This window comes from Poecile atricapillus, chromosome 7 (assembly GCF_030490865.1).
Source record: "Poecile atricapillus isolate bPoeAtr1 chromosome 7, bPoeAtr1.hap1, whole genome shotgun sequence".
Lineage (NCBI taxonomy): Eukaryota > Metazoa > Chordata > Aves > Passeriformes > Paridae > Poecile > Poecile atricapillus.
Window position 1 is genome coordinate 28,770,029 of NC_081255.1, and position 24,135 is coordinate 28,794,163.

The 24,135-nt window shown below is 40.8% G+C and overlaps 1 protein-coding gene across 3 annotated transcripts in view; it reads right to left on the bottom strand.

The window, feature by feature from the left end:
• SLC1A7 (solute carrier family 1 member 7) overlaps positions 1-23,810 on the bottom strand; it is a 49,379-nt gene extending 25,569 nt beyond the window's left edge. For 2 of the 3 annotated variants that reach the window (XM_058842708.1, XM_058842707.1), the window contains exons 1-3: positions 22,706-23,810; positions 21,565-21,644; positions 7,229-7,444 (exon numbers count right to left, since the gene is read on the bottom strand). In XM_058842708.1, the coding sequence (XP_058698691.1) occupies positions 7,229-7,444; positions 21,565-21,644; positions 22,706-22,846 (437 nt within the window). In that variant the 5' untranslated portion in view covers positions 22,847-23,810. The remainder of the gene's footprint in view (positions 1-7,228; positions 7,445-21,564; positions 21,645-22,705) is intronic. The other variant, XM_058842709.1, reaches the window with a different exon arrangement.
• Between the last annotated feature and the right edge of the window lie 325 nt (positions 23,811-24,135).

Sequence of the window (24,135 nt, forward strand, 5' to 3'; positions counted from 1 at the left end):
CAGATGTAGATGTATTGAATTAGGAATGTGTATGTACATGTAATATGAGACAACTATGGCAACATATGTTCTGCACTTTGGTAGACTTGGATTTTGAGGAAATCCTAAAGACTTGCATGAAGTGAAGGCAGCACCTGGACTGAGCAGGTCTGAGGCTGCAGCTTCCCATTAGACAGAGGACAAATCAGCATCTTGCCAAAAGTGGCAGGTCCTCTTTCCTTCCCATTGTCTCCCAGCAACTGACCTATGAATTATTAGAGTTGATTGGTTTTGTTCCCCTAATTTCAGCTGCTTTAGGAAGCTGAATTGTGTTAGGAAGCTGTTCTTCAGCACTGTCCCCAGGATGTGGGAGCCCTCTTGTCTCTTTAGAAGGTGGTTGGCTCTGAGAAGCACAGTCCACAGTGACACAAAGAGCAGCACTGTTAGGCTGTGTCACTGTGACGCTGTTAACTGAACTGTCCAGAGAACATGAGCCTGAAGCTGCTGGGACAGCTCGTTTCACATCCCCTGGATAACTTCTGTTAGAAATAACAGGCCAGATTCTGGTTTCAGTAATGCTACTGAATGTCTGGTATACTCATTCTGAGTCCTGACCACAGGGTCATTAACTCAAAGCATTCAGCTTTTGCAGATCCTTTCAGTCAGAAATGAGGCCAGCGGCTCTAGTGCGGGACAGCCACAGGTACGGCAGATGTTGTTTCCTTGACTTAGAACACCCCTTCCCTCTGGCACTCTGTGCTCTGCAGCCCCAATCTGGTTTTGCCCTCAGACTTTGATGTTATCAGCACCTAATCCCTGCCACACCAGACAGTCTGGCTGCAGTCTCCCACGCTGGGGAATTAAAGCCACCAGACTGGGGGTTTTGCTACATACGTGTCCTCATAATATTTATTGGCCTATATTTGCGCTAGGCATAAAGCAGCTTTGGATGCTCTGCTCTCAAATTTGAGCAAGCGTAGCTGAGCTTGCAAGAACATTGTCTGAAGGCTGGAAATTTGACAGTATTCTAATATTTAAGTGTTTTGAGACCTTACCCTGTCACTATATACAGCAAGAGTACGGAGAGCAAAACCGGAGCCTGAATGGTTTGAATGAGAGCTGTAAAGTTTCCAAGTTGTTTCAGGAATGAACAGCACTGTAGCTCCTATTTACTACAGGCTGAGGTCATTCTCATTTCAGGACATTATCTTAATTTCAAGAATTTGTCATGTTGTCTGCATGAATTCATCATCAGCTGTGTAGACTCCTCACTACTGTTACATGAGCCACAAATCCTGTCTTTAGTCATACACCTGATACCTTCCTGCTGGTGTCAGGGGCTCCAGCAGGATTTGCACTGCTAAAAGTAAGGGCAAAATTTAATCCAGAAAGACCAAAAAACCAGCCTATAACAGGGACCATGTGAGAAACATCAGCAGTCACCTCCAGTGACTCATCTCATTTCTCAGTATCAATCTCACTACCTCCTGCTATAAGGACCAAAGAAGGCTTTTGCAGAATTAATGAGGCACTAAAATCCTCATTATTGGGATAAAAAAGTACTTAGAGAATGCAAAAATCACTAATCAGGTCTAAGTTACTTTGTCTTGCTTTGTTTTGTTTTTTTTTTTCAAAGATCAGAGCAGAACTCATTTATGGAACCATTTTGTCAAATGTGGATTTTTTATCTGTCCTGAGGGCTGCATGGCATTTCAGTTCCAGTAAGAGATCTGAACTTTCACTCTGAAAGAAAAGGTCCTGACAAAGCCCCAACAGGGCTTTGGCTGTCTGAAAGTGGAAGCACAAGTACATCACAGCTTTAGGCATCTTGAAAAGCCTGAATTATACCAAAGGTAACATGACAGGCCCAATGTAGTTCCACTGTGATTCCAGCAAGGCAAGTAATTCCATTAAAAATGTATGTTTACACTGGAAGAGGTCCAGACCAATTGTCAGGAGGATGGACAACAAATTTCCCTGTGAGGTCAAAGCTTTCCTAGTGCAGTGTTTCCTAGTTTCCTAGGGTAATTCCTGGCCCTTGTGCACCTCTCCCTCTGTGACTAAAGCCTGACCAGAGAGCAGAATTTGCTTCATAGCCCATCTCCTCAGAGTGGTTTTCATCATGGAATTATCTTTATTCCATGTTGGATTCATTTGGTGCCAAATAGAGACCCCACATTTAGAGGCTTGAGAGTTCTTTGTAAATGCTTAAGGTTGGGGCTCCTGTGGAGATTAAACTCTTAAAAATTAACCAGAAACAAAGACCTGGGTCCAGTGCAGAACATTTCTGGTATAAGGCTAGTTTTGTGAGACAAAAAAAGCCCTAGCAATCTGAAAAGAGTGAAAAATGGTACTTTGCTATAGGAGACAGACAAATATTTCTATCACAGTACACAGTGGCTTTTGGCAAAAGATACATTAATGTACAGCATTATTTTTAAAAGTTCTTAGTTTAAACCTGGATCATCTAATGCACTTTAAAATATCTTACTGTGTCTACATACAATTCAGTCTTCAGTTGTAAACTTCTAAAGGTGTGATTCCTGATTCTGCACAGCCTGGACTTTTTCCACACTACAATAGATCCTGGGTTTTTCCTGCCCTATTTTCAAGAAACACAATTTCAATAATATAAACTATAGCCCTTAGCTTGAAAAAAAGGAAAGGAAGTGATTTTAAAGAGTGCTCAGGATTCCCATGAAAACATAAATCCTCTACAGTGTTTATATCCTCTTCTAACTCTTACTGGTATAAAAATAAAGCCTCTCTTGGTTAAGCCAAATTGATTTTCTGGGTACCTGCTATTAAATTGGATACAATCCTGAATATTCAGTGGTAAAGTGCTCTGATTTCTCCTTCCAGTAAACAGAAATGTACAAATTTATTTGTTATGGGTCAAGGTGTGATTTGATCCTGTCTGCCTTCACTGGATTGGTGTATTTGGGGCTTTTGAGCTGAATAAGTTTATGATACCACGCTGTCTTGTTAAACTTGAGAAAAACCAATAATGTATATGAACCTTGCACCTGCTGCTGCCCAGATCTGCAGTCAGCCTGCTATAAAACAGGAGGGGGAACCCAGTTTGGCTGGGACTTTGCTTGTTTGTTTTATTTCATAAGCCAAATTTTATTTCCCTTGGTGACAAATGCAGGTGGCATGATTTCAGTTGCAGCAAAATCTCCCCTTCTAAATCAAAGGTAACAGATGTCGTGGAAATATTAACTACTAATGTCAACAATGTCATCCAGGCTCACAGAATGAGTTTTGAAAATGTTTGTCCTCAAATTATAGGCGTTTTCTATTTTCCTAGTCAGGTGATTATGCTACAAGAGTAAATCTAATATTTTAAGTTGAACACTATTCCTGTAAGTATGCCTCTTTTTGTCCTTTTGAATAAAACACTAAAAATCTGAATTACTTGAAAAAAATTGTATCCTGCCTTTCTCAATTTCTTAACTCATAAAAGGTTACTAAAATGTCACTCTTATTTTTGGGGACAAACTATAAAGTTAATTTCAGTAATTCCCACAGGAAGAAGAAGGCTGAGATGTTTGTTGATTCATTGCTATTGAGATGCCCCAAAGCCACAGTCCTACAAGAATCCTATCAGGTTTTGTATAAGCAGGGAATGTTTCTTCTGGCCCCACAGAATTTTCTGAACAATCTTCAGTGAAGTAATTTCTTTTCCATGTGTTTTGGTTCCCTATCTGTAAGAAAGGAAAATGGTCCTTGCCTGCCTCACAGAAGGCAGATATTGCATGATATTCTCATGATACTGCACATCATGAGAATGAATCCATAAAAATTCATAAAGCACCAGGTGCTTAAAGACAACATGGTCCTTAGCCTGAGGATTATATAGAGCTTTAAATGGAACAAAATATACTTTCAGAGGCCCTGCAGTGCTTGCAGCAGAAACCTTGAATAAAATGAGGGCAGATTTGTACATCTGTCTCAATGCAGCAATAAAGTGGGGGCTAAAGAGAGAAGCATCTTCAGAACAGCATCTCCTGCACAGCTTCAGAGTTACAGCTGCCTCCTGAGCTGGTCCTTAGTTCACTCAATAGAGAGGAGGATGTTCTGCAAGGTGAGGTTCCTGCACAGGAACCACCTGGCTAAATGAGCATCTTCCACAGGCAGCAGAACATTCCTTCCCCCTGTCTCCTGGGGTTCTCTTTCAAGTACAGCTGTTTAGAGTGGCAAAGAAAAAAAAAAAAAGTTGGAAGCGTGGATGCAATTTTTGAGGCATGAAATTCAGAATGTTGATGAGATTATGTATTTCCCAGCTGATGTGAGACTTAGAGACATTTCAGAATTATACACCACAGTGCCACTGTTATCTCCTCACCAAATCGTTGTTGTTTGGGTTTTTTGTTTGGTTGGTTGTTTTTACCTAATGGACAAACATACAGGGGAAATGCCATCTACAAAATAATGTAAAATAATAATAATGTGGTTTTTGATTAGTGTTGTATGTGTTTAGGATAACCACAAGGGTCTGCACTAGTTTTTTGGTTTAATTTTTTGCTGATTCAGTATATTCTTTAATTTCCAATTAAAACCACTTCTAAAAGCAAAAAACTCACACAAAAATTCAAGACATTCAATTTCTAGCAACATCTTTCCTGCCAAAAATTCTAGACTTGACAATGTCATATATAACATCACAAGAAATAATGTTTTTCATCATTTCAAAGTGGCTTCAAATCTGAAATTGTTGAAGGTGAATACAAGTATCCCCATGCCAAGATTCATGCTTTTAAAATAAACCCCACAATAATGTCACATATGTCACCTCTCCACTTGTACATTTACCATTCTTCATTTGCAGGATACCAGATGTTTCCTGTGTAAACTTCTGGGCACATATGCAATTGATAAATGGAGAGGAAATTAATGAATTGAGAAGATAAGCCAATCTGGGCTGAAAAGGATGGTTTCCAGCTGTGAATGGAAGTGATTTATCATTGAGCTAAAGGATCAGCTTTTCTAGCTCAAACCAGCGGATACATCATTACATTTAATCCAGACTTCCACACAGATATTTAAGAGTCTTGCAACTGACTGCAGCAGAGCCAGAATTTCACCCATAGTGTTTGCCTAGGCTGAAAGCCCATTCCCCACAGTTCTGTTGTTATTATTTATTTATTTGGTACGTGTGGTTATTTCTATAGCAGAGGAATAAAAACCATCTGTTTGTGCTCACAGGATAGAAAGATTCCAGCTTTGGCTGCTGCTTAGCACAGCAAAAGGAGACTGAGCTTTATTCTCTCTTTTTAACCTTTGGTAATGAGAGGTTCTTGTTGACCTTGTCATTGTTGACACCTGGCCAAACCAGTGAAGAATTTAGGGTTTTGCAGACTAGAAGCACATGGCTGCTTGGAAACTTGAATACCTGAAATGTGTACACAAGCTATTATGATTTGCTTGGGTAAATGTTTGTAGAAAGTGAAATTATATAAGATACTTGCAAATTTTTAGATCAGGACATGTTTTTTGATCTGCAGTGAGGCTCAGTGAAATAAAGTGATCCCAAACCTCACCACAACACCCCTGGTGTCCAGGGAGCAGCCAGGCAGAGGTGAAGAGATGAGATTGTAACTCAGGTCTCAGTCTTTTATTGCAAACACAAGAGAAAATTTTGATTTTGAAAACCCAGATTACTTTCCATCTAACTCATCTCCATGACAAGCCTACTCTGAGTCTCTAAAGGCAGCTGGGCTGGTGTGAGAAAGGGAATGAGAACCTGTGGTAAGGGAACCCCTTCCCAGACAGAGCTGTAAGGTCCATTGGGATATATCTTTGCACTGTGTCCCTCTGTGCCTTTCTTTGTCTCAGGATGAGGCTTTAGAAACAGCTCAGCGCACTAGAAATGGTTCCCAAACACTGCCACTATGAAGACAATCATTAAGGTCACATTTTTTTTAGATTCTCTCTTACTTCTTATACTACTCTGTCTTACTAAGTGATTCAAAGCTGCTATAGATTGCTCTTGGTGTAGGAATTACAGTCCTTTGTGCAGCAGAGACAGAATAATGTGACTTAACCTGATGTCACAAACAGACGTGGGAATTCCTCTGCACATCCATCCATCATGGCAAAGTCACTGGAGAGATACAGATGGGTATCTTCCCAATGCAGATGAAGATGATGGTCTTGTGAAGAGCTACAAAAGAGACTGTTCTCTGCTGCTGCTCCGTGATTAAAATAATTTGGCCCATTCTCACAAAGACATTGATAAAATACAGATGGCCAGGTTAAATGCAACTTGGAGGAGAAAAAAAGGTAAGCTTCTCCTCCCAGTTCCTTCTGATTTGAAGTCCAAGTAAGTCTAATTAAAGTACTTTATGTGCTGATATGCTGTCAGGGTCAGGAATTTTGGTTTTTGAAAGACAAACTGTGAACCATTTTTAATTCCAGTAAGTTGAATTCCAAAGAGAATTCTCTGTGCTGCAGATACACACTTGGCCTGAAAGCCCTTGACCAATGTAGTATTAGATCAGCAACTTGAGGAATTACAAAGGCAAAACTTGGTCTCTGCATGAGTGAAATAAATCCTAGGCACAGAATATGTTCAGTCAACAAAGTAATCCCACTTTCAGCACCTGAAATATGGGGACAAAAAGGGATTTCAGGCAAGGCCATCAGTTCCAGCAGTGCCCTAATGCTGCTCTGAAAGGACAGCATGTCTTTTGCCCAGCAAAATAAATAAGAAAAAGCCCCAAAGCAAAAAAAAAAAAAAAAAATACAGAGCAGTGGTCTTTTTAGTTGTGTCCTTTATATGCAAATTGGTATGATTTTGCAATTGTACAATATTATTTTGCTATAATACAATATGCTATTGGAATAGGACTTTCAAAAATTATTTCCTGAAAAATGTGTTTCATCCCTTTATTTAAGGTTTTGCCTATTGCAACTGTCTACTCTTATTTAAATGGACATTACATTTTAATGCTCCCTTGACCCTGATAATGGATTTGATGGTGAGGTGCACAGGCTATATGGAGTCCTGTGGGGTATAAAAGACCTGCTCCATTGTTATTGGTTGGTGGCCATTCATTTAAATTTTACATGAAACAGCCAGTATAAACATCTGATAGCTTGAAAATTATCTTCTGAAATTTACTTTTTTCTCAGTCTCAACATAATATTTATCCCTAGATTCAGAACTTGGGCTCAAGCCACAGTTCTTCCTGCAGTTCTGCACGAAATGCTGCCTTCAGAAAGCGGAAAGAATGGATGTTGTTACCGGATTAAGTCCAGTAGTGCGTCTGCAGAGCTCATGATGGGCTTTCCACCCTCCTCAGTGCTCTCCTTCTGTGCTGCTCCACCAGGGTGGATAATGGAGACCATAATTATTCCCACAACCACAGCCACAAACGTTGTCCACAGGTAGTAAGTGACGGTTATGATTCCCAAGCGACTGGAAGTCTTGGCATCCAGGGCTGCGAGCCCAGACATCAAGCTGTGGGAAGAAAACACAGCACAAATTGTATCTTTTGCCTTACATTAACACAGCTGAAAGCCTAATTTCTGAATTATTCCAGCCTGCCTGCTTCTCTTACAGCTGATTCTACATTTCAGTGCTTTAATAAGCTTGCCAGTAACACTAAAGCTGCCGTCTCTGTGTCTGAAGGGGTGTTCTCCAATTGCCAGGTCAGATCCTGGTTACTGGAAGGAATTTGCAAGCTCAGGCTGCACATGTGGGGACTGGATCCTACTGACTCTTCCCTGAAATTCCAGGGACAGTTTTACACTAGTTACACATGTGATGGCTCAGTTCACAGGAGCAGTGGCAAGTTATTAAAACTCTGTGTGTCACACTTTACACATAATTTTACAGAGTAATAGAATACTTCAGGTTTGAATGGACCTCTGAAGAAAATCTAATAAACCCACTCACCCCTTCAAGTGAGGACACAATTTTGAAATAAAAACACTAAGGGGCAATTTTGTCATATAGTCAATTATTTACCTAAAAGAATAACATATTTTTCTTTCTAAATCAATTCAAAGCACTATCTATTTTTACTTTACCAGGGGGCACATTGGGAGCAGACTGTGTGTCTGTAGTTCTGTGTGCCTCCAGTCTAAATGGGGACAGTGGATGGGATTCAAAGGAAACACCTCCATGCAAAGTGTGGCTGCCCAGTTGGGAGTAATGAACATGCTGTGATCACTTCAGCCTTTTATAGAATCAGAGAATAAAAGAATTGTATAATCATAGAATATGCTGAGTTGGAAGGATCCCATCAGGATCTTTCCTCTTCAGATTCCTGCCCAGCACTGCCAGAGCATCACCAGTGTCCATCCTCTTGCTTGTACAGTTTGCCTGTGCCAAGCCATACAAGTCTCTATTTGAGATTTAGCTCCCACTGACCCTCTTGTACAGGCAAATTAGACAGGGCACTCTTCGGCCCCTGAGGTTTCTTTGCTCTGACATAGACCCTGATGCAGTTTCCAAGTGACCTGAGTCTGGGATTTGGTTTTCCACTGACAGCAGTGTTGTTTGGGGCTTTAAACTGAGATTTAACTTTGGATAATTATCTGTGAACTCTCCGAAACATATATGTCAGGAAAAGTACAGGTAAAATAAAATACCACATTATTTGGTGTGTCCAGCTTTCTTATCAAAACAGACTTGTTTATCAGGCCTGTTCTCATATATATTTACTAAGCTGCACCTCCTTGAATAAGATCTCCTTGACCTCACACTGCTGAGAGAGGTTGTCTAGAGCCAATGCTAAAGTGCAGCTTAACCTTTATAGTAGATTTGATGAAATCAAATGGGTGGATTTAGTGTTCAGGTTCCAGCTATCCAGTAGATTAATTAAGAAAATGTATTGCTTTTCTGCATTGCCAATCTCTCATCTAGCATGGGTTTTGTTAACACTATATGAGCAAGGGTGCACTGGAGTTTGGATAATTTAGAAAATGAGCATCTCAGTAACTCTCACACTTGGAAACATTGTTCTTTGCTTTTATTTATCATTGGATAAAAATTCCACCTTTCTGTGTGTCTGCAAAGTGCACAAGTGTACAAACACGGCACTACATAGTGAAAATACAGTAGTAAGAATGCTACTTTGTTCCTTGACGTTTTCCTTGGATGAGTCCATGCAGAAGAGTAAATATTCTAAAACACTTTTTTTATAAAACAGTTCTGTTAAATATATTTATCTCAAATTAATGTGACAGTTTTCTGTTAAAAAACCCTATGTTGTTATTAGATTTACAGGACTGAACTCTTCTCTCAGGCTGAGGTTCCACAGGCCATTGAGCCAGTTTGACAGCTCATTGCTGCACAGAGTAGATACCTATATTGTACTAGAGTACAGCACTGTTCCACCCCCCACATTCCCAGGGGAAAAAAAAAAATTAAAATTAAAATCGGGTTGATTTTTAACCAGTTGGATGTTTTTCATGGTAACAGTTTTTAGGCTTCTTTATAGATACATGATGCAGGGTGGTGACAGCAGTGGTGTGAAGGGCTGACTGTTGAGCAGCAGAGTTGTAACTTGTAGGCAGAGCAGTTCCTGGGAGAGGGCGCTGCCAAGGAGACAGTTCACTCCCCTCCCTGGTACTGCCCTGAAGCCACTGCCACTGTGGGAAGCCACATTGTTCTTGTCCTTGATTGGATCTACAGAACAATAGAGGGATGAACCCTCTCTTGATTGCTCTCCTAAGTATTTCCAGAAGTACTTAGAGACAAAAATCCTAATTAAATATGTCCAGTGGTTCAGGTGAGTTTAGGGTTGTTACCTCAGCCTCAAGATGCAGGGCCTTAGGATTTGGGTGAAGGTTGTTCAGCTGGAATCTAATCTTACCTTGGCTCATAGGTGGCAAATCCTGAGGGGGCTAATAATGAGATTGCTCTGTCTTGGGGATATTCATTAACAAGATCATCATCTGTAATGAGATTATCCTGTCACCAGATAAAGTCATGCTCAGTTCATGCTGTGATGAGAAAGTCATCAAAAGTAATTAACTATGGAGGAGCAACAGGGTAACTGTGATGTGACAGAAGCATGAACAGAGGTCTGGGCTCAGACAAAACCCTGTGTTCTCCATGGCCTGCAGTGCTCAGGAAGGGACCACTGGAACCTGTTCTCCAAAGGCTGGGGAGTAACAGTGGTCGTGTCATTTTAGGCAATAGCTCAGAATCATTTCAGAAAGAAATGTCTTTAACTAGGATGAAACAGTAATCACTCATTCACTATTTTTGGTTTGACTTCCTGTGTTTGGTATCAGAAGGAACAGGACAAAAGACACAGAGATTAAGAGACATAGTGGTCATCACAGTTGTTGTACAAAGCAAGTAATCACAGTCACATCACAGCAGTTTATTACTGTTGATCTCTAGAGTTCTAACATTCACACAGTGTAGCCAAAGGATGACAAAAAAGTCTTCTTACTTCCTAGGGAACAGGAGGGCCAGGAGGATAAAGCTTCCAGCTAGTTAAACTAAACATGATACAGCCAGTCACTGTATCATGCTCAGGTCCTCCCTCTAAGTCTAATTTTCATCAGAGACTCTTGGCTACATAAAAACTTCCTGAAGAGTTTCCCAAGAGATTCTTCTAAACCAGAACAAAACTATTTTCATGGCTTCCACTGCTAGACTCTCATGAAACATGCTGGAATGGAAAACAGTGTACCTTTAAATCTTGTCAAACCTAAGAATCTGATTGGCCTCAAAAGAACAGGGCAGATGTTTGATTCATAGATTGAAATCATTGAGATGCTGTGTAGTTAAGCAGCTTCCCCACATATGATTCATGTGTAGCTTCCATAGTGTGTTTTAATGATTGCCAAATGGACAAAACAGGATTAAGACAATAAAAACCAATCTGCATATTTGCTAAATAATTACTGTACATCTCACTCCTTTAATCAGTCTGTGAAAAAAACCCACAAAATCGTAATTTAATGTTCAGAGACCATTTCTTAGCTTGCATAGAAAAAAACCTGTCAAGCCTAAAGGGAAGGGGAAGATATCTTCAATTCTGTGTGACTAATTAAAAAGGCAAAGTCAGTTTCTACATTGTTTAAAGTATTTGTAATTGTACAAACCAAAGAATTGAGTACTAAGTTTCACATCTGTTTTGAGGGAAATCTGTGTAAAACCCCCAAAACTAAAATAGAATTTTTTGACGTAAATAAGAAGGGAATTCTTTCCAATATCTTGGAAATCTAATTAGTCCCATGCAAACAAGTAGCTAAACCCTTTTGAGCACCTCTAGGCTTGTTCTGTCTGTCACAGATCAGCATCAGGTATTTTATTTACAAATAAAAATAGAACTTGCTATCTTCTCTGCAATTCTCTAGGTTTTTCTCTTGCTCTCTGATGCAGGCACATTTTTTTTGTCCTGTCTGAAGATCAAACCCTATATCCCCAGAAAGGGAAAATACAAGAAGCTGCTGCTAAGACCCTGTTCTGCATGTTTATTTTGTCTTCCTCTCCACCAGAAGCCATCTGGATGTTGCTTTGAAATAGATGGATTATGGATAAAGTTATCAGAAGGGATTAGTGTGATTAGAAAGACATTAATCCTGTCAAGAAGTAATGGTCAAGTATTAACCACCAACAGTTGTTCCTAGAATGATGTTTGTTTTCATTCATCCCATTCCCTCCCTCCCATTCTCATTTTGTAATTGCATGCCGTGGAAAAGACCTTCCCGAGCAAGTTCTGCCAGTGAGGCTGGGAAGTGCCTCCAACAGCTACATTAGAGATGATTATATTGCAGTTGAGCATCATGAAAGGGAAGTGCTGGCCTCACTAATGCTGCTTGATCATGCAGACAGGCTGTCGCTCATCTTTTTGTCAAGGTCAGTGCCTTCAAGTCTCAACATGATAATAATGTGCATTTCCGTAGCACAAGCCGTTTAATCATCTCAAAATGCTTCACCAGTGGAACATTCTCTAATGTAGGAAGGCAGTATCTCCATTTCATAGACTTGGAAACAGAGAAATTAAGGCACTTTTAAATCAAGACAAACCACTTTCAGTGAAAAAAAAATCTGCTGGAGGTGATCTCTGTATTGCAGTGAACCATCACACTTTTCCTTATCTGTGCCCAGCTATCTGTGCTTTCAGAAGAGGCTGCTTGACTCCCATGGAGGCACCATTTTCAGAGTAATGTTTACAACAGAGAAAATAAAACTCTACATTAATGAAAGAAAGAGATAAGAAACTTTCTCTGGCTCTCTTTATAGTTTAATACTTTATTTACTCTTAGTCTCTAGTGTAGTTAAAATTATTTCAGCAGTAAGAAAGAGGGATCAGGATGACTTTCCCTTTTCAGGATATCCTTTTGTTTTCTTTTAATATGAAAAATACCTACAGAGCAAGCCCCTGCCATGGCTGCACTAGACAAAGGGCAGTGGTAGTGGTGGGAAGATCACAGCCCAGCCCTGTCTGCTTCACCCTGCCCCATGGTCTGCCCTTCCTGGCAGAGATGTGTTACGGTAGTTTGGCAGATTACACGTGCTGCTGCCTTCTGCTGATCTGAACACAGCTAAGGGACTCTCTCAGTCACTGTGGCCAGTGGGATGATCCCCAAAGTCTCGTATGATTAAAAATTTCATACTATTCAGCCTGAATTTCAAAGGAGTTGATAAGTTTAGAATCCTCCTGAAGGTCCAAGGGGCTACTAAGGTTCATCTCTTTTGCAAATCCAGTAATAGCAAACAGCTTTTTAAAAGTTTAGATATCTTGAAATAAATGAAATAGTATCTAAGTTAAAAAAAACCAAAACAACAAATGCAGAAAGTGGTAGCTGTACTACAAACAGGACTGCTGCAGCAGTTTCTGTATGGTTGGATTATCAGCTGTAAATAGCGCTTGAAATGGGAATTCACTTTTCAGAGCCTCAGTATGTAGCAATTTTACTAGACACAGTGGAAGCCCAAAGGTGGCAGGCATCATGGAAAATCTGGCTCTTGATCTTCAGGCAACAAAAACAACACAAACATATCAGAAGATCAGTACACTGTTTGCAATGATTATGTTTAATTTTACAGCTAGGGTTCTAGGAAAGAAACCAATCTACATTTCTAGTGCATCGTAACATGCATAATTTTGAGATTTTTTTCTTAAATTGATTTTTATAAAATAGTAAGATTCTTATTTTTTACCAAAAAGGTTGATATCTCCTTTATCATCAAACACTTGTAACTCTTAATGACAAATTGACATACACAGCAAAAATCCTGCCAGGAATTCACGTGATGTATTTTATTTTCTCTTTCTTGTGCAATAAGAAATCTGATTTTATGGACTAATATAAACAAAGAAGGACTTTGTACAGCACACAGTGAAGGCTGATGTCCAATGGCTGTTCTGTCACCTGTATATGTGAGGTTACTGTGATACATCTGTGAGTTCTGGAAGGGATGAACATAAACCTTTGGTCACTAACTGACAAAGGAGATTGCAGTGTAGCTCATGCAGAATTCAGGTTGGCTTGTTGACTTCAGCTGTTCTGATAAAAAAAATAGATGTTTCCTAAATTCAGAGATCAGGACGCAAACAAACCCAAGTTATCTATTAAATATAGATATTCAGCTTCACATGGTGGAAGGAGCCAAGAATCTTATTAATACTTGATTTTTTTCTTCTGTCAGTTCTTTCAAGCATTTTTAGATTTAGCAAAAAGCAAAAGGATTTGAAATACAAATGTGAATTATAAACAAATGTCAGATTTGTTCAACTGTTTTTTGTCTAAGAAAATAGAGGGAATCCAGCCAGCCCCTCAAGCTCCATGTGTCATTCCCATTCCTTTGTGACACACTAAGTATTTTAGAGCTCTCAGAGGACTACAGAAAAATGCTGTCAGGTCTCAAACAGTTCATACCCCATTTGTAATCACTTCAGTGCTTTCCACACCCATTCACCCTGTGACCACAGATTCCTCTTGCACATCACTAGATCCTTACTGACACTCCCTAAATAATTTGTACTCAGTTGGTCCAATTTTGTCATGATGTGTGATTGCAACATGTCATTTTTCACTGAAACAGTCTGGACCTCTGGGTTGCACAAACAAAAGAAAACACTAGAAAACAGTATTGGCTCTGACCATTCGAATTAATATTCCTAAATATAGCTAATAGCATTGAAAATGTTCCCAATGATGATGTGGAGAAACTTCTGAAGATGTCTCAGGCATAGAGGAGGGATAAAAATCTTCCTCTGCAACCTGAAGCATCTCAAATGATGACTTTTGGGGTAATCTGACAAAACTTCTGCAACATAATAGCAATATGGAGAATTGAAAATAGTATAATGGTGTCAAGTGAGATTGCTTTCTGGCTGGTTCTTCTTACCCTTGCGTAATCCTCTTTCAGGTTCATCCAAGTATTTTTGCTTTTCTGTCTAAAGTAAATATATTTGTTCCCCTTAGTCATCTTCTTAAAACTTACTTCTCTACACTGACTTTCTCTGCAATAAAGACTTGAGATGATATCCTAGGAAAGGCCTAACAGCTTGTTCTCACTGGGGTGAAATGTATTTTTATTATTATTTACATTACAATGATACACATGACAGGTTGTGCAGAAATGGGACTCTCTCCACACTTTTATGTTATGTATAACTTTATGTTATCATTCAGGTCCCCCACAGATTTCCCCATACTAACCCCACAGAATGTTTACCCTCCCCTGTTGGGGAAGGCCTGTTCCTCAGTGCCAATGTTTTTCTATCACAGGTGAAATAGAGGGAAAAGTCCAGAGTCCAATAATGTGAAGACAAAAAAGCCCTGTGTTCCCAAAGCAGTTTCATTCTATGGAAAATACTTCTGCCTTTTTCTGAGCAGGCTCTTCAGAGACCCAGAGGCAGCACTTTGCAGCTGCTCCTAGCACCTCACTAGATAATATAGAACATAAATTTGATTGCACTCGATTATAGAACCATAGAACTATTTAGGTTGAAAAAGACCTCTAAGATCTTTAAGCCCAACTGTTCCTTCCCCCAGTGCTGCCAAGTCCCTCTAAACCACGTCCCCAAGTGCCACATCTACTTGTCTTTTAAATACACCCCAGTCTGGCAGAAGTGCAAGGATAAAAACAGAGCAGCTGGTATTTAGGGGAATAGTTTAACACATGCATAGCAGAAAAGACCAAGCTCAAACTGACCAGAACCTTCTGTTATCCACCCTTTCCAATTTGGTTTTCAGGTAAATTATGTGTCAAGACAACATGGAAAATACCTTTTAGTACCAGGGGTGTATTAGAAGAAACAGTACTGCACAAATTCTTATTCATGTAAAACCAATATTATTGAGTGGAGTAACTCTGGCTGTCCTCTTTATTTAAATATAATCATAAATAGGAAAAAAAATTCATAGCCTTTTAGACATCTGTTATCCTACTGAAAGGATATTGTACTGATACTATCAGACAGTGGTTTATAATCATGGTAAAAGGTTTAGATTGTCAATTGCAATACAGGTCTTAGAGAGTTTGGGTCAAAATTTTCATCCCTAACAAATGGTAATCTTAAGTAGCAAAACAGACAAATAATCTCGTGTTTGGTTTATTGCCAGTTTCATCTGCAGCTGAGAGCAAACAAACTGTGCCAACACAGCCTACCCAGGACAATTTGGTATGGCCCTGTACAGCTGAACAATGACAGAATTCCAATGAAACACAATGAGCAATATCTGTCATTGGTGAGATGTTCAAATGCCAGCATGTTCCCCAGTCAGAGAGCTGGGGGAAAAAATATGGGGAAAAGGGTACTAAAAAGAGAAGTTTCTAATTAAATACTAGGCTTTAAGAGCATGAGTAAGAATCACCAACTTGGGAATGTGAGCAGAAGGATGAAGGATTACCAGAACTGATGGCATTATGGACAGGAATCCCTTTAAAGAAAGACAGTACTATATTTAGATTATTGTATTTAAGTCATCAACAAAACCACAACAGTAACTAATATTTATTACTAGCCCCAAATGGGACTTTAAATAAAAATAAAATTTTATTAGTATACACTTGTTTGTACCAGGTGCAACATACTCAGAGGAACAAGGTCTATAGTTAAAAAATACAAGTCAAGTCAGTTCTTTTATTCTGACTATAAAGGGAATAATATTTCTTTAAGAGGATCTGCTCATGGAAAAGGATCAAATCTCTGCTACTCAATATTTCTTAAACATCTAGAAAATGGTTGGTGGTAAATAAATACAAAATGTAATAATCTTCCTAAGCTTAAATAACTAAACTGATTTTTCCAAAGGGAATATTCACTGGAGTAACCAGCCTGTTACAACAGTTAAACAGTTTGAATCTGCCCTGACAATTCTTTCCCACAAGCATTCTCACTGCTTACTCCTAATCAGTCTTAGAAAACTTGGTCCTTTTTTTCTCTCCAGATAAAAGCTTAATCATATAAACAAGGAGGGTGTTGGAATAAAGGATACAACTTTTTATTACATATAGAGGTAGACATACAGGACAAAGAGAGCTCAGTATGTTCCAGCTGGTGCAAACCCGTGTAGCTCTGGCTTTAGCCTGCTTCGCTGAACCACCGAGGCTTGTGCAGTCAAACACCATGTGAGAGAGCCCTTACTATAACCTTTTCATTCAGAGAGAGTCGTGTTCGTGAAAGGTCTGTGAAACTTTACATATACGGGAGAGAAATAATAATTAACTTGAAAAAGAACCAGGGCCTGAAAGCCCCGCTTCTTCCCCAGCCTTCCTCACGAGTCTGCAGCTCACACATTTTGCAGCTTGGCTTAGGTGCATGAGCTGGCTCTGCCTGCTGGCAGCAATGCAGTGCTGGGAGCCACATCTCCTCCTTCCCTGCAGGCTCATCAGCACCTCTGCGGTTTGAACAGAATGCGAGAGTTGCATTTCTCTTCTGTGGAAAATGACAGTGTGAGTTCTCTGCCTACTGGAAGGAATCCATGCCAAACAGCAGCATTAGAAATGCTTCAACAATGGTGAATTATTCAATATTGTTCCAGTACAATATCATTCTTCAAAACTTTGAAGTTGACTAGGTTTCAGTACCAGCCTCCACAAAAAGCTTAAGTCAAAGCTTACTGAAAATCAAGTTTCTGGCCCACTGGGAACTGATCAGTACAAAGCTGGTATCATGAGCTGAAAATGATGGGGTAGGGAATGGGCACAAGGACAAAAATGCTCTGAAGGAAGGTGACAGTGTGTGAGTTGTGGCACAGCTGGCCCGTGCTGGAGCTGGCACAAACAAGTCAGGGGGTTTATATTGCCTTTAGAAAATGTGAGAAGACATTAAGGGGAAAGTTGAGGTTTTGTTCCTTTCCCAGTCTTTTCTATCGTGCAGAGCACAAAGACATTGACATCAGATTTGATTACTTCAAGCATTTAAGAAATAGAGAAACTCGAGTGATGCACAGGTATAGGTATCTCTGCCAATCAATTTGTCCTGGAAGCAGGTGAAGGAATCCCGTATGTGTGTCTGTGGAAGTTTAAAACTAACCACAGTGAAAGAAAGTGGAAGGTTTATTATTTTCTGGATAGGAAGTGGTACCGGGAAACCCCCGTGATGCAGGAACGCGGGCAGTGACCCTGGCAATCCCCGGGATGCAGGAATGCAGGAATGCAGGCAGTGACCCTGGCAATCCCCGGGATGCGGGATGCAGGGTTTGCGGGCAGTGACCCCGGCAATCCCCGGGATGAGGGATGCAGGGTTTGCGGGCAGTGTCCCGGCAATCCCCGGGATGAGGGATGCAGGGTTTGCGGGCAGTGTCCCGGCAATCCCCGGGATGCAGGAACGCGGGCAGTGACCCTGGCAATCCCCGGGATGCGGGATGCAGGGTTTGTGGGCAGTGTCCCGGCAATCCCCGGGATGCGGGATGCAGGGTTTGCGGGCAGTGTCCCGGCAATCCCCGGGATGCGGGATGTAGGAACGCGGGCAGTGGCCTGGCAATCCCCGGGATGCGGGATGCAGGGTTTGCAGGCAGTGACCCTGGCAATCCCCGGGATGAGGGATGCAGGGTTTCCAGGCACTGACCCCGGCTGTCCCCGGGATGCGGGATGCAGGGTTTGCGGGCAGTGTCCCGGCAATCCCCGGGATGCGGGATGCAGGGTTTGCAGGCAGTGACCCTGGCAATCCCCGGGATGAGGGATGCAGGGTTTCCAAGCACTGACCCCGGCAATCCCCGGGATGCGGGATGCAGGGTTTCCAGGCACTGACCCCGGCAATCCCCGGGATGCAGGAATGCGGGCAGTGACCCTGGCAATCCCCGGGATGAGGGATGCAGGGTTTGCGGGCAGTGTCCCGGCAATCCCCGGGATGAGGGATGCAGGGTTTGCGGGCAGTGTCCCGGCAATCCCCGGGATGAGGGATGCAGGGTTTCCAGGCACTGACCCCGGCTGTCCCCGGGCTGTGAGGAAGGATCGGGAGCGGGGAGCGAGGCGCGGTTCCTCGGTGTCCCAGCAGAGTCCCCTGCTGGCCGCACGGTGCATTGCAGGGTATCCCGGCCCGAGCCTCCGGCCGCTCCGGGAATGCCGGAGAGCCATAAAAGGGTTTGAAAAGCAGAATTCGCAGGGCAGGATGCACGGGCAGCTGTGCGCCTGCCTGCTGTAAAACGTGCGATGTGTTGAAGGCTGAAATATTTTGCATATAAGGAGGAAAATACACTGTTTGCACTGTCCCTGTCAAATGAGGATCGAAGCCTCTATCCCAAAGAGAATCAAGGAACTACAAAGCTTCTGCAGCTGATCTTTCAGGCTTGTTGAGGACATCTCCTTGTCCAGCTGCACTAAGGGTTTGGACAGTGTCTAAAGGTGTAACTACGAATTCAGATTTGGCTCCTATTCTCTCCGAGCTATATTAATATTTCCATTCCCAGGTCCCTGTGCTTACACGTAAAGTAAGCAGTGTACATCTGTTAACTACAGGCTCTAAAATTTGGTCTTGTAAGGTTCCAGTACTGACTATCCCTTGGGCAGATACAAACTGTCAGCTATTTGTCATTTTCTTTATCTTGCCAACAGAAGCATTGTGTGGGTTCAGTTCTCCCAGCTGAGGAAAACAAACTCTATGCACAGGGGATACTGATAAGTATGAGCAGGGCTCAGGCAGAGGATGGGTGCAATAAATATATGCTTATTTCAGAGCTGTTCTATGATGCTATGAAGCTTGTTTATGTAACTAGATAACTGAAATAATATCAATCCCCACTCTTAATGAAGGTCCATGCCTCAACAAAAACAAAAGCTCATGCAGGACTCAAACTGACAGGTTAGTGGGTGGTGGTTGCTTTTCCAAGATTTTTCTGTCTGTGGGAGAAGAAAGAAGTAAGACCACAGATGACACCAGAAATATCAGAAATAGGTACAAGAGCTCTGGGATAGAGCAGTTCCAGGAACAGGAACAAAGTTCAGGAAATCAAGAAACTGTACATTGAAGAAAAGGTCTCCTGTTTTTTGACAGATTTCCTCTGCATCCAAAGAACTTTTAAAATAAACATCATTCAGAGATACCTGACTATATCATAATTTCCTTGTTCCTAATTAATACAATCTGCAAAGTTCTGTTTTAACTCTCTAGCAATCAAGTCAAGAGGGGGAATACAAATTTTCAGCCATTTTAAGGCTAAACTAACAACCTGTTTAAGGCTGGATTTCTGCTAGCAGTCTGTGAGTACAAGATTTTCTATTCTATTGTCAATCTTCTGACCCATGCAGTTGCCACTTTTTACTTCTGCTACATCCCTTCACAATAAACTCTGGTCTTGGAAACAGGGTAGTTTGCTCCAAGTCCCTCTTTTAATCATCCTTTCTCACCTCTCCTGTTTTTTTTAATTAATTTCTTTACTTGTGTGTTCAAAGAAAAACTTGCATTATTTTCAACTAGGAGAGCAATATTTAGACTTCTTTTTATGGTGTTGTGCTCCTCGCTTTTGTAAACAATAATAGAGAGTAATTTAAAAGATAATTTAAATGCCATTGCTCTGGCTGGACAGGCTGAGGATATTCCAAATCCACAAAGAAATGTAGTTTAAATGTGCATGTGGATTGGTAAAAATGAAGAGTACTGGCTTACTGATTTTATGAAATACATGTGTGGAAAACACTGTGCTTGTTATTTAAAAAAACCCCAAAAGACAACCAGCCAAAAAAGCCCAAACTGTACAAGAATGTCATTATATTTGGAGTGTTTTTTTCTTGCAAACCCTGCCATTTCAGTCTGTAATAGCAGGCACTGCTAGTTTGTTGTACAGGGAGATGGACTCACACTGTCTTGCAAGGAGAATTGAACCTCTTTGAAGGTTTGTGAAGTTTATTCTCTTTCCACCTCAAAAAACACAGTGCAGCTGCTGTGACAGTGAGGCTCAGAGCTGTCACATCTCCAGGCAACTTAGGGCCATCACAGGTTGTGCCAGAGCAGCTCTTTCCTATGTGCTGCTGCTCTTCCTAACATCTCTAAATATACAAGAGGATCTAAAGAACTACTCATTTTAGGGAAGGACATGTAAATCTGCTCCAACCCTTTTCTGTCCTCCTTACACTTCCTCATGTATGACTCTTTTCCTTGGAAAACTTTACTTTCGCCTCTCAGAAAAAAATCACCTTACATGTATTATCTTGTTGTTCTCTAGATGCATGGGCCAGGACCAGGTGTGAGTCTATGGTTATAAAACCAGTTTCATGCACAAAGCATGACTCAGCTTGTTCTGTGAAAAACCATGAGAAGGCAGATGTCAGGGTAGATGATTAAAAAATAAAATTAGTGCTCTTAATCAGTTGTGTTCATTTTCAGCAACTGTCAGTGATCTGAAGACTAGAACCTTGTTTTTTTCTCAAAGTGGAAGATGAGGTCTTGGTGTATGAATTAGGTTCCAGAACTGGAACCAAATATTGCAGTAATTTTTTCTCAGCTCTGGTAAAGTTAGCTTTGTTACTTTCCATCTCTTTAATAACCTCTCAGCCTTGGGCACATGAGAGAGTTTTTGGCCATCCAGCTGGTGTGTTTTTGTGACTGCAGACAGTGGGAAGAGAGTCAAACTTAGGGAAAAGCCTGCCCTAAGTTACACCCTCCCACTGCAAAAGCAGCTGCTGTGCACCAGCACTGAGATCATTAATTCTGCTACTGATAAAGTGCCACCACTAAAGGTTCTACCTTTAATGAACGAAGAGATCACTTTCACTGCCAGCCAAAGCCAGCTAGATATTATTAGTTCACTGGAGACACAGGGTTTTTTCAATATTTATCATACTACAGCACACCTCAAAATACTGCAGGACACTACGAATTAACTGTGCTTTTTCATAAGTATTTGTACAGTGTATTATCTCAATTGTTTAGATTTAAGGCAGGCTTTTTGATAAGGTGGGTTATTTATTCCATATATTCCACATTAATTGGAAATATTATTCCACATTAATTTTAAAGCAAATAATACTTATCTGAGGTAAAAATTATGTATGGCAGAAATGATCCTATCAATTAAAACACATATTTATGGCTCCACTGCAGCAGCAGTAATGCTTCTGGCACTGTCACCTTATTCAGTCACAACTAAACCATTGTGATGACAAATATCTTTTAGGAAAGTTCAAAAATTCTTGGAATAATCATTGTCTTCACTTACCTTGAAACAACCAGAGGGAGAATCAGCATTTTCAGCATCCTCATCAGTAACTCACCAGGAAACTGGAAGTAACTAATTTCCTGGAAATACATGGAGAGAGGCTTATTGTTTTGAGCTAAGGACTGACTGTCTTCACAAGCTCTGCTAGAGCTGTGGATCAGATAACATTGCTAAAATCTGCGCCTTTGGTGTGAGGATAAAGTGGCAAAGATAGCGGGCTTTAAAAGGTAATTTTAAAATTAATTAGATTACATAATGTGTTCTTATTCAATAAACACTGCATTGTTCGTTCCTTTACAAAGGAAGATGAAAATGAAATGTGCCATCTCTTGGAGACTGTTAACCAGTTGCCCTGAATAATCTCTCCATTCTGCATTTTGTCTGTTTTCCTAGTTGTGTTTGAAGCTTTGGCTTGGACACAAATGATGTTCAGACAGACAGTGGTTTGCAGTAGCAGAAGACAGAATCGGTTTAATTTAATTTCATTTACTAAATGCCTTATTTTTTAACTGAAATTTCTGTTTTGTGCTCAAACAGTGCATTTATTAATGCAGTTTGCTGTCTGTCTGATTGATACAGCAGAAATGAGCACCAGCAAAGGGCTTAGTTGAAGTATACTGGAGGAGAATTCCCCAAGTGACTTCAGTAACCTGTTCTGCTAATGATGGGAAATCTCAAATTTATTAATATGAAACACCATTAGTGTAATATAAGTATCTGCACCCCTGTGCATCTGATGCTGAAAAATATTCCCAGTGTTTTCTTTAGCAATATGTATTCCAGAATATTATAAAATGCAATATAGTGCACTACCAGTTTCTGCAGGCCTATATTAAAGGCTACATTTCTTCTGGTTTAAATGTCCACTATTATTATCCATACCTGCAACATTCTACTGTGCTCCTGCTATGCTTACCCTGTGTCTGAGAGACCAGAACCCTTTGCTAACCAAGTGTTTGAGAACATATGAAAAGATCCAAAGAGCAGCGTAGATTGACAAACAGATTAAACAATTTTAACAAGCACATACACTTGACTTTTAACTTCAAAAGCCCACCCTGCAGTTCCCCAAGGTACATATGTCTTTTGTTATGTAAGTCTGGCATTTCCTCTGCAGGGACATGCTGTGAGCAGCTCTTACCTGCTGGGAGAGTCGCCTCGTCCTCAGGAAGAATCCCAGGAGGCAGCCGATGGTGACGGATAACACCGAGAGGATGAGCAAACCATTCCTTTTACAAACATCTTTGATCCGAGCGAGGATTGCGTCCAGGGCCACCGCCATGCTGTCCTCCCTGCTCTTTGGAGAAAAATCAGCATCCCATGGGGAGAGAATTCACTCGCTCTTCTTGTTCGGGGGCGCAGATCTGGCTCTGTATAGATCAGATCAAAGCACTTCCAGTTCTGCTTAGCTGACCTGCAAGGTCACCTCTCTGCCAATAGCCACCAAGCAAGCAGCTGGCATTATTGTTCCAAATTAATACCAACAATCCTATTATCAACTACATCATTAAGAGCCTGGAAGAAGATTAGGGGGCTCTGGAAAATTAGAACAGAATGGAGTAGTATTTCTAAAACAAGACTAGTTCAAAACAAAGTGACACTCCTGGGGGAAAGGTGATGCGTTCCTCAGCCTCCCCAGTTTGGGGTCTGGACACCCAAACACAGAAAGGGAACCCTGCAAGCCAGCATTCAAACAGGGAACAGAGCAGTTTTCCCAAAGGGCAGAGCAGGTAACATTTTGAACAGGACTATCACAGCAGGGCAAGCTAGGTGAAACTGGACTTCATTAATTAAAGCAGGCTTGGGTTTTTTTTTTTCATTGCCAAAAAAAGGCTGAAAGAGCAGCATGAGAGACACACATCAATCAGGAAATAGCCACAGACTGGAACATGCAAGGACACCTTCTGTCATTGGGCATTTATTATCTTGGAAGTGAAATGATTTCACTTTTCTTCCAACCACTATGTTGATTAGAGTAGGGCCAATTTACTTTCAGAGGATTATCAGACTAAGCCACAGGGATTGCTTTCCTTTCCTTTGCTGTGTCCGCATTCAATCCCAATGCTGATTTTTATGCTAGTGAGTGTCTGATAAAAATACACCACCATAACCATTCACATGTCATGCCTCCTTATGAAAGTATTTCTGTAGTTTCTGGTATATTCTAAAGATTATTCAATATTTTTATGGAAAATATTCCCCACAGTACAACAAGGTTATGTGTTTACAATATTACATTATTTTATACCGTGATAAAGTATTTGTTGTTATATGCTCATGTATGAGTGAAAAAAAACCTCAGGAGAGATGAAACTGTTCTTTTGTGTGGCAGAATCTCAATCCTGTGCAGTCGGTAGGACATATGGATACACACACACACACAAAAAGCTGGGGGGAAGAAATAAAAGAAAAAATACGTGGAGTGTGTATGTTGAGCATAAAACAAAAAGAAAAGGACTGTAGAAAAACAAGAGGATTGCAGAAAATTTTATTAATGAATCTGAACGTTTTAATAGTGTGTATGTTAGAGGAGAGATTCTGAACCGCCTCATCACCCTGGAAACTTTGCTA